This window comes from Neovison vison, chromosome 11, assembly GCF_020171115.1.
Source record: "Neovison vison isolate M4711 chromosome 11, ASM_NN_V1, whole genome shotgun sequence".
In the NCBI taxonomy this organism is placed as follows: domain Eukaryota; kingdom Metazoa; phylum Chordata; class Mammalia; order Carnivora; family Mustelidae; genus Neogale; species Neogale vison.
Window position 1 is genome coordinate 68,725,906 of NC_058101.1, and position 13,137 is coordinate 68,739,042.

At 56.6% G+C, this 13,137-nt stretch overlaps 1 protein-coding gene across 10 annotated transcripts in view; it reads left to right on the forward strand.

The window, feature by feature from the left end:
- Positions 1–13,137, forward strand: part of GAK (cyclin G associated kinase) — a 55,878-nt gene that overhangs the window by 38,889 nt on the left and 3,852 nt on the right. For 5 of the 10 annotated variants that reach the window (XM_044267988.1, XM_044267996.1, XM_044267995.1 and 2 more), the window contains 10 exons: positions 507–640; positions 3,188–3,382; positions 3,811–3,928; positions 4,205–4,284; positions 7,172–7,365; positions 8,083–8,229; positions 8,417–8,887; positions 9,294–9,467; positions 9,927–10,070; positions 11,270–11,386. In XM_044267988.1, the coding sequence (XP_044123923.1) occupies positions 507–640; positions 3,188–3,382; positions 3,811–3,928; positions 4,205–4,284; positions 7,172–7,365; positions 8,083–8,229; positions 8,417–8,887; positions 9,294–9,467; positions 9,927–10,070; positions 11,270–11,386 (1,774 nt within the window). The remainder of the gene's footprint in view (positions 1–506; positions 641–3,187; positions 3,383–3,810; positions 3,929–4,204; positions 4,285–7,171; positions 7,366–8,082; positions 8,230–8,416; positions 8,888–9,293; positions 9,468–9,926; positions 10,071–11,269; positions 11,387–13,137) is intronic. The other 5 variants (XM_044267990.1, XM_044267997.1, XM_044267989.1 and 2 more) reach the window with 4 other exon arrangements.

Below are 13,137 nucleotides of genomic sequence, written 5' to 3' on the forward strand. Positions count from 1 at the left end.
CGGTGACCCCAGGCCTAGCTGCCCTGGCATGGCCCCTGTCATTTCAAGGTCACAGACCCTGAAGGGAGCAGTGGCTGCCTGTGCCTTGTGGGACCCACACCTTCTGTGGGTCCCTGCCGCTTTTTGGGGAAGACTGCCTGCATAGGCAGTCCCCTTCCTCCTCTACAGCACACGAGGGGTCCCCACGGGTTATCCTCTCTTCTCCCTGCAAGGCAGCACCCACGGGAGCCTCAGCAGCCTGGTACTGAGGCCACTCTGCTTCATGGGACCCCCATCTCTGCCCTCCTCACTGTGGCTGAGGACAAGCCTTATTTCCAGTTTCCCACCTGCACGGTGAGGGACCTAGGTTCCTTCTGGACTCTGAGTTCCCCACCCCCCGTCAGGTGTGGTTTTCGTAAGTTCCCTGTATGTTCTGATATGGGGGAAGCCCCTGTGGCCCTTGTCTAGGGAGGCATGTGACTGGGACGCCGCGGCTGTGCAAGCCTGGCCTGTGCTGTCTGTCCTAGGACGGGAGAGCCGCGTCTGCTGTCGCTGTCTGCTCCTTCCTGTGCTTCTGCCGGCTCTTCACCACCGCGGAGGCTGCTGTGTACATGTTCAGTATGAAGCGCTGCCCGCCGGGCATCTGGCCATCCCACAAGAGGTACCGTGCGCCCGGCTCTAGAGGGCCGTCTATGACATCACCCTCGGCCAAGTCGTCACTGACGGTGCTGGGGGTGGGCAGATTTTGGGGCCTGTGTGCAGAACACCTTCGGGGGAGTCTGTGCCCTCCTGAATCCTAGCTGGCCACCAGAGGGACACCCACAGTGTTCCCTTGTGGGACAGACAGGAATCCGAGTGGCTTCAGGACAAGACCCAGTGTATCTGATGGGATATGTAAGGTGACTGGTGAATGTGTGGAAGGCGCCAATGAAGAAGGTGGGCAAGATGCAGGAGCCTGTGGTCACTTCAGCAAAGGCGGGAACTGTGAGTCTCGCACACAGACACCAGATGGGGAAAAGGGCAGGGTTAGTGGAGGCTGCACTCCAGGGAGGGAAGGGTCTCAGCCTCTTGAGGGCAGGGCCGGAGGCATCACCTGATTGAAGCTCAGAGAGGGGTCATGGGAAGGGGGCTGGGCAGCCAGGCCTGCCGGGCCTTTGCAGGAGGCAGAACCAGGGGGAGGGCAACATGAGCAGACAAGGTTGCTGAGGAAGTCCCAAAATTAACAAGATGCCAAACCTCCAAAGTTCAGAGGACACAAAACAAGGTGAAACCCTCAACAAACAGGCAGAAGACCCACTCAGACGCACCGGACTTCATCTGCCGGAGACCCCACATAGAGACCCCCTTATGGAGACTCCCCATGAAGAGACATCAGAGGCGTTGTCTGAACCCAGGCAACCAGTAAAGATTCTGAGTATGAGAGTTAGTAAGTCAGCAGGGGAAATCAGCGGAGTCGTAAAAAGTGCTCACTTATTTGAGGAAGAGACCAAAGAAGAAGAAATGAGAAACAGAAAACAGGAGAACCTGGCCTCCACAGTCGAGCTCTAGACATGCCTGTTAGGAGGGGGATCGTCAGACTGGACAAGAGAGCAGCAGCACCCAGCGATGACCTGTTGGGAGGAGCCCTGTGTCCCTTGCAGACGGAGGAAGATGGAGGGTGGGGGCACAGGTGCCCCGTGACTGGTCACTGCAGACTTAGTGGCTCCGAGAGCCCACACGTACTTCTCTGCCTCTGCAGGTCAGGTGGCCAGGCTTTGTTGCAGGGTTAACCTCGCTGAGAAAGTCTGCTGCTTCCTCTCTGGTGCACTTCTGTGCTCACTCAGCGTGTTGGTGGGTTGCATGGGCGTGGATGGGGTGTGGGCATCCTGGCTTTGTGGCGTGAGTGAGAGGAGTGCAGGTAGCCTGTTATATGGGGGAGAGCTCCCCGAGCAAGTCTCCTAGCGCGATGCCATGTGAGACCCATGCTCAGCAGTGGCCACCCTTGCCTCTTGTTTGGAAGCCACTCCCTTCCCTGTCTCTTCGAGACAGATGCCTGTTGTATGCACCCCACAGGTGCCGAGAAAACCAACCAGGTGAGCTGGAGCAGTGACAGACGTGAGAGCAGATTCCAGATTTTTAGAGCAGAAAACAGAATTGGAAGGAGTAATGGGCAGTCACAGTTATAGTGTAGGCATCAATATTCCTGCCTTGGCAGTGAATAAAACAAGAACTTGGATGGTCAGTTCTGGGCAGCCATCTGGATGACATCTGAAGGCCCTTCCACCCAACAACCAAAACAGACACGTTCCTCTTGAGCGCTCATAGACCATTCAGTAAGAAGGATCATATTCTGGGCCATTAAGCTGCAGTCACGGGAGGATAGCAGTCCCACGAGGTGTGTTTATAATAAAGCTACACCAGGATTGGTAACAAACAAGGGCACCTGGCTAGATCAGTCAGGAGCATCGTCGGATGGTGAGTATGAGCCCCATGTGGGCCGTGGAGATTGCTTTATAATATATATTTTTTAAGATTTTATTTATTTGAGAGAGAGAGACAGTGACAGCATGAGAGAGGAGAGGGTCAGAGGGAGAAGCAGACTCCCCATGGAGCCGGGAGCCTGATGCGGAACTTAATCCCGGGACTCCGGGACCATGACCTGAGCCGAAGGCAGCTGCCCAACCAACTGAGCCACCCAGGTGCCCCTGCTTTATAATATTTTTAAAAAGAAATTAATAACTGGTAGTTGGAAAATTTTCTAAATTTTTCAAAATTAGTGTACTGTATTGCCCATGAGTCAAAGAAGAAGTTTCAAGGGAAGCTTAAAGACGTTTTAAACCAAATGAAAATTACATCATAAATTGTGCAATGAAACTATAGCACACTGCTCCAAGGAAAGTTAGTCACACTGAGTACCCATATCTGTTGGGAACCAGATGCACTGAGTACTCGTGTCTATGGAAACCAGGTGCGGTTAGCCGACTGTCTCACTGAGTACTCGTGCCTGTGGAAACCAGGTGTGGTGAGCTGCATGTCACACTGAGTACTCTCGTCTGTGGAAACCAGGTGCGGTGAGCTGTGTGTCACTGAGAACTCGAGTCTGTGGAAACCAGGTGCACTGAGCTGTTTGGTGCATTGAGTACTCATGTCAGAAACCGGGTGTGGGGCGCTAACTGGAGCTTCGGGGACATGGCAGGCGGGTGACATGGAGTGCCTCTGGTCCCTGCAGGTACATCGAGTACATGTGTGACATGGTGGCAGAGGAGCCCATCACACCCCACAGCAAGCCGATCTTGGTGAAAGCCGTGGTCATGACGCCCGTGCCACTGTTCAGCAAGCAGAGGAATGGCTGCCGGCCCTTCTGCGAGGTCTATGTGGGGGACGAGCGTGTGACCACCACATCTCAGGAGTATGACAAGATGAGGTGAGCTCCAAGCTTGGGGCCTCTGTATTCCATGGCCTTCAGATTCATTCACTTTCCCTCCTCCGGGAGACTTGTAAGGAGAAAGTCTGGCCGAGCTGTGGAAAGGTGCTGAGGCCCTATCTGAGGTCAAGGTGCGGAGCAGGAACAGGCTCCATGATCCTGTCCCAGCCGGTGGGCGACAGGTGTGAGAGGTTCCCTGACTGGTGTGCTGAGGAGTAGCTTCTTAAGAGTCCATTCCCAGAGTCACACCCCCTCTCAGAATAATTTGGCAGGAAGCCTAGCAAAATGAGAGCGTGTGGATCTCAGTGTTGGTGCGTTAGGGGAGCTCGAGGTTCTTGCCAGAGAGCCGCAGCCTTCCAGGACCACTGCTCTCTGGAAAGCTGTGTGTGTGACTTAAGTGAACCTTTCTTCATTCTTCCTCTTTTCAGGGATTTCAAAATTGAGGATGGCAAAGCAGTCATCCCTCTGGGCATAACTGTGCAAGGAGACGTGCTTATTATAATCTACCACGCCAGGTCCACTCTGGGAGGAAGACTGCAGGCCAAGGTACATGGGCACTCAGGCCACCCTAGGCTGTCAGTCCATGGGTTCTCGCTGAGGGTTCTTGGGCCCAGTGTTCAGTGAGAAGTGCCTTGTGTGGTACAAGGCAGAGGGGATTTTAGCCCAAAACACCCGGAGTTCCCCGTGCTGCAGGATGCTGTCTGCGTGGGGCCTGCTGAGTTACGGCTCTGAGCCTGTCAGCTGGGAAGTGTGTGTGTGCGGTGTGAGCACATGATGTGCCCTCCCCAGCTCGGGCATCTCTTGTCTGCACCCTCTCTGCAGGTGGCGTCCATGAAGATGTTCCAGGTCCAGTTCCACACAGGCTTTGTGCCTCGGAATGCAACGACTGTGAAATTTGCCAAGTATGTGGATGTCACACGTGAGAGAGGTCAGGAGGGTCAGGGGCACAGTGCCCGCCTGCCGTGCACCCCGTAGAAATGAGTGCCGTGCGCTGGACGCTGGCGGGCAATGTGGTTCCTGCATGGCTGGGATGCCACACTGTACTCCAGTCCTGGGTCTCTCTACACCTCTGAGCGTGTTTACTGTCCAGCAGGTGACGCCTCCAGTGGGCTGTGGCAGCTGCCACTGTGCACCTCGGGGACCTGGGGACTGACCTGGTGCATTTCTTGTTAGAATGTAGCCAATGACACACTGGATATGGAATGAACAGCTGAATGGGTGTTCGTTGCTCTTTGACGCAGAGAGCACCTAGGACGTGGGAGTGCTCTGCTAGGCACTGAGGTCGGAGGTGATTGGGGAAGTCCATCGTCTGGGGTTAGAGATAAAAGCCAAAATACACACAGTTGGGGATAATCCCCTTGACTCACCCAAGGCTCTTTAGTTTCTTGTGTTCCCAGATTCGTTACCTTGTTAGAGTCCCGCATAAGGGCCTCAGACACCTCACTCCTAGTCCGTGGTGGGTATGCACACCTTATATTTGAGGCACAGGGGCTCAGGTAGTAGGACAGGTTGGCACAGTGGGCATTTGGGACAGAGAGAGAGCACGTGCAAGTGGGAGAGAGAATCCCAGGCAGACTCCCTACCTAGCATGAGCCCAGTGCAGGGCTCGATCTCATGACCCTGAGATCATAACCTAAGCCGAAACCAAGTCAGACACTTAACTGACAGTAAGCCCCAGATGCCCCAGGGGCATTTTGATTCCAGCTGGCCATTCTCCCCTTCATCTCACACGCATGCACACCTACCACCCACCTTTTGCCCCTGGAAGCATCCTTCCAGGGGTGAAAGGAGAGCTGGGGAGGAGCTCTGGGAACCACTGCTTATGGCTGCCCAGGTCCCACACTCTCCAGACCTGGGCCCCTCTCTGCCCAGTGAATAAAGGGAGTGTTAGGACTCACCCCTGCAGTCCTGGGAGGATTCAGCTCTGACCCTCTGGATGCCAGAGGACCAGGGAGTGGCTGCCTCTGACATGGGGACTTCTGTGGGGGCTGGAAAGGGCATTTCTCCTGCAAACGTCCCAGTTGCAAGCACAGAACTTGACTGAGTTGTGCTCTCAGGCCCATGTGTTACTGCCTGTGTGGTGCTTCCAAAGATGGATTACTTAAATTAGGAGAAAGTTGTTGCATTGCCTGATGGATGGAGGAAAGTGCATGTCTCCTGTGGGCAGAGAGGCAGTGGGAACCATTTTGCGGAGAGGCGGTGGGAATAGGACAGCTTGAAAAAAGAACTTGGAACAGTGTTAATGGGTCCATCCTCAATGAGCTCTCCTGTCACTGAGGGAGGGTCACCAGTGTGTTCAAGTGGGCAGAATTGAATTCATGACACATGAAGCATTTTTGTTTCTGAGCCAAGCATGTTGGCCCCTGGGGCCATCTAGTAAGGCCTGGGCCTTACGGCCTCCTGCTGTGTGGGGCGGGGTTGTCGGGGTAGTGGCCCTGCTCACAGACCCTCATTGTTCCCTCACTGGCCTGTGGGGTGAGCTGGGTAGGCTGAGCCCCAGAGGCCCTCCTCAGGGATGAGGCGGGGTGGGGGGATGGGGGTTCGTCAGCGTGGTGCCCAGAGCTGCCCCCAAGGCCCTGTGGCCCCCAGAGCTGAGCCTACAGAGGTCATGTGCTCCTTTGTGTGGAACCCTGCCTCGCTCCTTCCTTGTGGATGGGGTTCTAGGCCTCTCCTGGCACCTGCTGGCTGCTGGACTCCCCCTTGACTGACATCGCTGCCTTGGGTCTTACCCCTGCGGTTTCCCTGGGAGCCGCTCCTGCCTAGTGGTGCAGTGACCCACGTCATCTCCTTGTGGGTGCCCGATGGAGAGAGGGAGTGCACCGTGGCCTGAGAGCCCAAGGACCTCTGCTCCTGCCCTTGTTGCCTCAACAAGAGGAGCTCGGCTTCGGGCTGTTGTTGCCCACGTAGCTGCCCTGTTAGGTGTCCTCCCCTCACACAAAGGTGGTTTTGTCTCTGAAGGAGTGGGAAGGATTGAAACCAGTGACGTTCCACATTAGGGTTATGCCTGCTCACTTATTTTATTTCTTTGAGTCCCTGGAAGTAAGACGTGAAGTCTGCCAGGCTTTTCCACCCAGACTGACCACCCAGTCTGCCTCCATGTCCGTAGCCCCACTGCCTGGTGGCTGTGTTTCGTTTTGGGCTTGCAGATGTCACAGAGGACCAAGGGCGGCTCCCTCCACAACTTGGGTCACTAAGGAACCTACTGCCCCTTTTGAAATAAGTAATGCCCAAAGACGTCAGGTGACTTAAAAGAACATGGAGGCTGGGAGCCTGCTGCCTTGCTGAGGAATGGGCCTCAGCAGCATGGTCTGTGAGCACATTGTCCGAGATGACCTGAGGGAACACGGGGGAAATGCTGGACTCCCTAGAGCTTTGGAGCCCCCCGAATCAAATTCAGTGATCTGATGGTGACCCTGCAGTGATGCCCCTACACCCAGTCTTGGCGTAACTTGTCTCTCCTCTCCCGCCAGCCGCGTGCCCTGCCTCCTGTTGCCCTGCCACCCTCCCCAGAGGTGGTTTTACGGGCACCTGTGAACAGTTGGGGATTTTTGGCAGGGTGGACAGTGTTGTTTGATGGAAATGCACATGTAAGGTCCCTGAGCGCCTGATCTGGATCACGGGGCTCGGGGTGAGGGCCGCCCACACTCCCACAGCAGAGAGGCCGTGTCTTGCCGGCGCCCCTGCCCTGGCAAGCACATGTGCCACTCCATGCTCACTTTCTGGTTAACGTGGGCTGGCTGACTGACCGTGAAAAGTCCTTCCTAACTGGCGTCTGGCCTCCCCTTGTAGGTATGACCTGGATGCGTGTGACATTCAGGAGAAATACCCGGATTTATTCCAAGTGAACCTGGAGGTGGAGGTGGAGCCCAGAGACAGGCCCAGCCGGGAGGCTCCACCCTGGGAGAGCACCAGCATGAGGGGACTGAACCCCAAAATCCTGTTTTCCAGCCGGGAGGAGCAGCAAGACATTCTCTCTAAATTTGGTGAGATTCTTGTGTTCCAGACATGTAGGTGGTAGTGCTGCTGCCACTGGAGACTCTTAGGGGCTGGGATCATCCCCATCCTGGGGTCTGGCTGTGCATGGGCAGAAGGTGGCCCAGAGCCCCAGCTTGGGACCTTCTCCGACACCAGCTTTCATGCCCAATGTACTCGCACTTCCCGGGTTCATGCCTCTGCGGCTGCTCCCAGACCCCAGGATGCTGGGCGGCAGCTGACCTTTGGGGTCATCGTGGGTCAGGCTGGAATTGCTTGCTGTTTTCAGTGTACCTGGAAGAAGTCAAGGCTTTGTTTGGACCCGCAGGGCACAGTGGGGCAGGTGGTCGCTCACCGGGTTGGCTGTTTTGAAAGCATTTAGAAGGGCTACACTTGTCCATCAGCGGGCAAGGCGTGTGATCTCACTTCCTGACGACGTCATGGTCGTCTTCATGTTCTCGGTTTGCTCATCTTACGGTCTCTTCCTTGGGAAGTGTCTATGTCCACAAGAGTGGCATGGGGCAATGTCTGGGTGAACTGGGAGCTGCTCACGGACTGCACCCTGTCTGGTGGTCAGTGCAGGTTCCCCAGGGCTTCAGCCGTGTGGCCTGGCTACTCCATGAGACGCTTGGCAACCTGGGGCCTTGGCCCTGAAGCCACCTGGCTGGCCACAGCAGGCGGTGGTGGCATTGTGGGCTGGGTCCTTGACGTGGTTTTCTCCCTGGCAGGGAAGCCAGAGCTCCCCAGGCAGCCTGGCTCCACCGCCCAGTATGACGCTGATGCTGGCTCTCTGGATGTCGAGCCCACAGAGTCCGATTCACCGCAGAGCAGCAGCACGGACAGCAGCCGCTTCCTCCACACGCTAGATTGGCACGGTGGGTGCAGGCCCCCTCCAGGGACCCTGTGCCCCTAAGCCATCGGATCCAGCCTGCTATGCAGGCGACATCTTCTCCCCTCAGGCCTGAGCGCTTTCCCTGGGGTCAGCTGTTTCCAGACCCTCTGCTTTGTGGCTTCCGGCAAGGCCTCACCCTGCCGTCCTGTCTACTGTGCTTCTTTTCTCAGAGGAGAAGGACCCCGAGATGGGCCCCGAAGGTCGCTTTGCCAAGGAGAGTGCATCAGCCCCGGCCGAGGATGCAGCGGGCAGTGAGCCTTCTGATGAGGAAGCAGCAACGCTCTCAGCAGAGAGCAGGGACGCAGCTGAGGAGGACATGCCGGGCCCGGCAGTGAGGGTGCAAGAGCGAGAGTTGATTTTTGACGCGGTCACACCGGCCACGCCGCAGGAGCCCACACTACAGGAGGACAGTGTCGATCTCCTGGGGCTGAACTCCGAGGCGGGGTTGGCACCTCCCTCGCAGGCCTGCGGGGCAGCCCCCAGTACCGCGGACCTGCTCAGCTGCCTCCTGGGGGCCCCTGACACGGCTCCAGAAGTCCCCTCAGGCGATTTGCTGGGTGGAGAGGCCCCCCTGCTCTTTGCAAGCCCAGCCCCTTCCTTGAGCGCACAGAGCCCACCCCAGGAAGGACAGGCTACAGCTGGTACGTTACTCTGTCTGGTGGGGAAATAGAGGAGAGGGTTTTCGTCCTTTGGCCATGCTGTCAGGGTTCCCTAGGAGGGGCTCCTGACAGTGGACGGGGGGGGGGTGGGGGTCAGCACCTGGCCCCTCAGCCACCTGCTGGAGGAGCCGGCTGCTCTGCAGGCAGACTCCCAGGGCCCCTGTGGCACTCCCTCTCCCTCCCTCTCACAGGCTGCCTCTCCTGGGAGAGTCTAGGGTGAGGCTCTTCTGGCATCCAGCGCCGCCTTGGAGCAGACGGTGTGGCCTCAGCCTGGGTCTGAGGGGCCGTTGCTCTGGCTGGGACCCGCTTGACCTTGAGGCTGATACCTGGGGCCCAAGGCACCACACAGAGCCTCCCATCCGCCCACTTTCTGGGTATTTTTCTGCAGCCGACCCATTTGATCCTCTCCTACTGCCATCTGGTTCAGGCATCCAGCCCTGCTCCAAGCCTGACCTCTTCGGTGAACTTCTTAATTCGGAATCTCCTGCCACGGCCCCCGCTTCCTTCCCGTCCACCCACAGCGCCCCACCCCCAGCCTGTAGCGCTGACTTCCTGCACCTGGGTAAGCGCTGAAGTTGGGGCCTGCCGAGGTGGGTGGCATGGTCACCTCCTGTGGGCCCTGGGCCAATGAAGGGGTGTTCTGGGTTCCTCCTCCCCTGGCAAGGTGACCAGCCTGCAGCTGTCCTCCCCATGTGGGGCTTCAGCGGAGGGTAAAAGGCAGGTCTGGGGGCACCAGCACCTAGCTGTGAGTCCATGCGGCTGGCCACAGGGTGGAGGGGGATCTTTGAAGATGTATGGACACTTGTTGCTCTGTGAATGGCGGCTCTGGCTGCTGACCTCCTTGTGCACTTGGTTAGTTCAGGGACCACGTGACACGTCCGTGGGTCTCCAAGGAAAAAGAAAGTGGGTTGGTGTGGGCCAAGCCCAGAGCAGCTCTCTCGGGACCCTGGTGGGGTGTGAGCCCAGCCCTGCTCACACATGAAGGGGGACAGAGGAGACTGTTGCTGCCTGCCCCCACCAGGGGTTACCCCGGGTAGCACTGCTGTCTTTCCAGGGGACCTACCGGTGGAGCCCGGCAAGATGACAGCCTCGACCAGCCACCCAGATCTGCTGGGAGGCTGGGAGGCCTGGGCCGAGGCGCCGACCCCCTCGACCACTGCAGAAGGTATGAGCCCAGCCCCATGGAGGCTGGTTCTCAGGTGGGAGCCCACTCCCAGAGGAGTGTGTGAGCCAGGAGGCCTCAGTGGGAGGTGATACAGAGAGTCCCCATAGTACTCCGTGGTGTTGTCCTGTGTCCCGTGGCTCCTCTGCCTCCTGGAGGCCCCTGGGAGTCTGTGCCATGGCTGGCATCGTGGGGCCATGCCCTGTCCTCTCAGGAATGCTCCAGTTGTGAGCTGCTGGGGCAGGCCTGTGACCCGTGTCCCCTCCTAGTACCATTCACTGCTGTGTTTGCCCAGGAGCAACCCTGAGCCTGAGGCTCTCCCCAGGGCCAGATGGGGACTTTGGAGATACTGTCTCTTGATTTGTGTTTTTTCATTAGGAAGGAAGTCAGCTATTATTTTGCATGTTTTAAGTTATTTGTATTTCTTTTTTTACAGAGGGAATTTAGCCTTTTAAAATGTTACTTATTTAGAGAGAGGGAGAGAGGGCATGAACAGGAGGGGCAGAGGGAGAAAGAATCCTGACTTGGGGCTCAATCTCATGACCCTGAGATCATGACCTGAGCCAAAACCAAGAGTCACACTCAACCAGCTATGGCACTCAGGCATCTCTGAAATTCAGCTTCTTTTTTTAAAAGATTTTATTCATTTATTTGACAGAGAGAGACACAGAGAGAGGGAGCACAAGCAGGGGGAGGTGAGAGAGGGAGAAGCAGGCTTCCTGCCGAGCAGGGAGCCCAATATGGGGCTTGATCCCAGGACCCCAGGGATCATGACCTGAGTGGAAGGGAGATGCTTAAAAATTGAGCCACCAGGCAGGCATCCTTGAAATTCAACTAATTTTTAATTGATTTGTAAGAACTCTCTATGTAGGAACAGCAATTACTTGTAACAACTGTATAATGTTCCGTCATGGGGTGCACAGTGGTAACTCGTTCAGACCCCACCGTGTCTCACAGTTAGAATACTGACTAGCTTACGCCCTTGTGAGGAACAGCATAAAGCCTGCTCACACTTGACATGGGTTCTGGGAAGTGGAACTTGAGGATCAGAGCCACGTGACGTGGAGGCTAGCTTCTGTGAGGAGGCAGCTCTGGCTGCATGTACAGCTGTATCTGGGGTTGGTGGGGTGCAGACAGTAACGGAGCGTGGCCTCAGGAGTGTTCTAGGGGTGCACCTTCTCATGCCCTGTGCCCTTCTCCAGGTCCCTTCTTCTCTCCAGGAGGCCAGCCTGCTGCCCCTGGGCCCCCAGCGGGCTGGACCAAGTCTCAGAGCCTGGACCCGTTTGCAGACCTCGGTGACCTCAGTTCTGGCCTCCAAGGTGACGTGTGGGGCCCAGAGTACCGGCCCCTGGCAGGAGGGTGCAGTCAGGCAGGGGCACTGCTCCCCTCATAGGGGCTTGTGAGCCAAGCTAACACCGGGAGGCATGAGACACATGTGGGACACAGGCACTTGGAGTCATGGAGGGATGGACGAACCACCCGCACCCAGTGCCTGTGCCTGCTGCCTGTGGCCTTGAATCTCCTGGGGACATGTCCTCAGGGTCCCTCTGTTATCTCCAGATGCATGTGAGGCATTGAGTATCGAGACCAAGAGTCCCCAAGCAGGTTCCTTATTCCTTGGCAGTCAACTAGCAGGTGGAACTCCAGGCTGGAAAGATGTCTGCTGGGAAGGCTCATTACTCAGGGTGTTGGGCCTCAGGCCACAGAGCTCTCCTCCCATCGGAGCTTCATGGCCGCTCCCTGCTGCCCCTCACGGTGCCTAGTCAGCCTTCAGTTTGGTTTGGAGACGATGTTCCTTGGTGCTCGGAAGACTCCTGGCACCTTGTACTCTCTTGTTCCCCTCTTGAGATGCGCATTGGGCCTGCAGGATCGCCTCCCCTCCCCTGCCTGTCTGCTGCGTCGGTGCTCGCCCCGAGTCTATCTGGTTGAGCCCTGTGGCTTTCCTTCTTGGAGTAGCTACTGGCGCTTCACGTTGCACCATGTCTCTGAGGGATTCCTGGGAGTGTGGGTTTGCCCTTGGCCTTTTGTGCCTGTGCAGTCTCTCTGGCCGCTCACACTGGGTGGGCTGCCCAGAGCCTCCTGCTTCGGGGGTCAGACCTTTTAGGTCCTGTGTGACCCATCCTTGGGCTGGAGCCTGGCCCTCAGGGCTGCACCACAGCCCCAGGCCTCACATGCCCTCAGGAAACAGGCGATCCTGATGAAAACTGATGGAAGGAAAGGAGAAATAGACAAAGTCAGACTTAGGTTATAGATGTGAGACTCCTTGAATGATCAGGCCGCTGGACGAGGGGTCGGATGTGAGGATGGCACAGTGATGGAGTTGCTAGGGGCGCCCCTGCTGGCAGGGCCCTGCATCGTATAGTGGTCCCGGCCAGTGAGCGCGGACCACACCCACTCCCAGGCACCCCGTGCCTTCTTCAAGACTGCAGAGATCCCCCGACCACATGGACTGGAAACCAGGGACGGCAGGATAACTGTCAGTCTTTATGTGCTTCAGTGCTGAGGAGTAAGTGAGTTATTTAGGAAACAGGAGGGTGCACTAAACTAGGCAAACATGGACACTGAGCGGGTGTTTGCAGCCTTCTTGTCAGCCTCGGGGTGTCTGAAAAGATAACAGAATAAGCCCTAACAGATGGAAGGAAATAATAAAGAGCCAAAATCTGTGAAGTAGAAAACTAATGAAACAGAATCTGATTTTTTGAAAATATCAGGAGAGCTCAAAAATCAGTAAAATCACAGACAAAGCTCTACGAGGGACAGAGTGAAAGGATGATCAAGCAAGGACACAGGAACATCCCTGCAGACCTTGAGGATGGCGAGGGTACGAGGGCCATAGGCAGTGACATTGGTCGCGTCCTCGGAGCCGGTCCCCAGGAGAACCCGCGAGCGCTGAGCACATTGTGGGAATATCCCTGTAGCTGGGAGGGAAACGAATTCACACTTGGAAGTCTCCCAAAAGGGAATCTCCGGTGCTACGTGGACGGTTTCCCTGGAGAATTTTACCAAATGTTTCAAGAATTCATACTGATTCTCCAGTGTGTTCCAGGAAATAGAAAGAGGAAGAAATGTT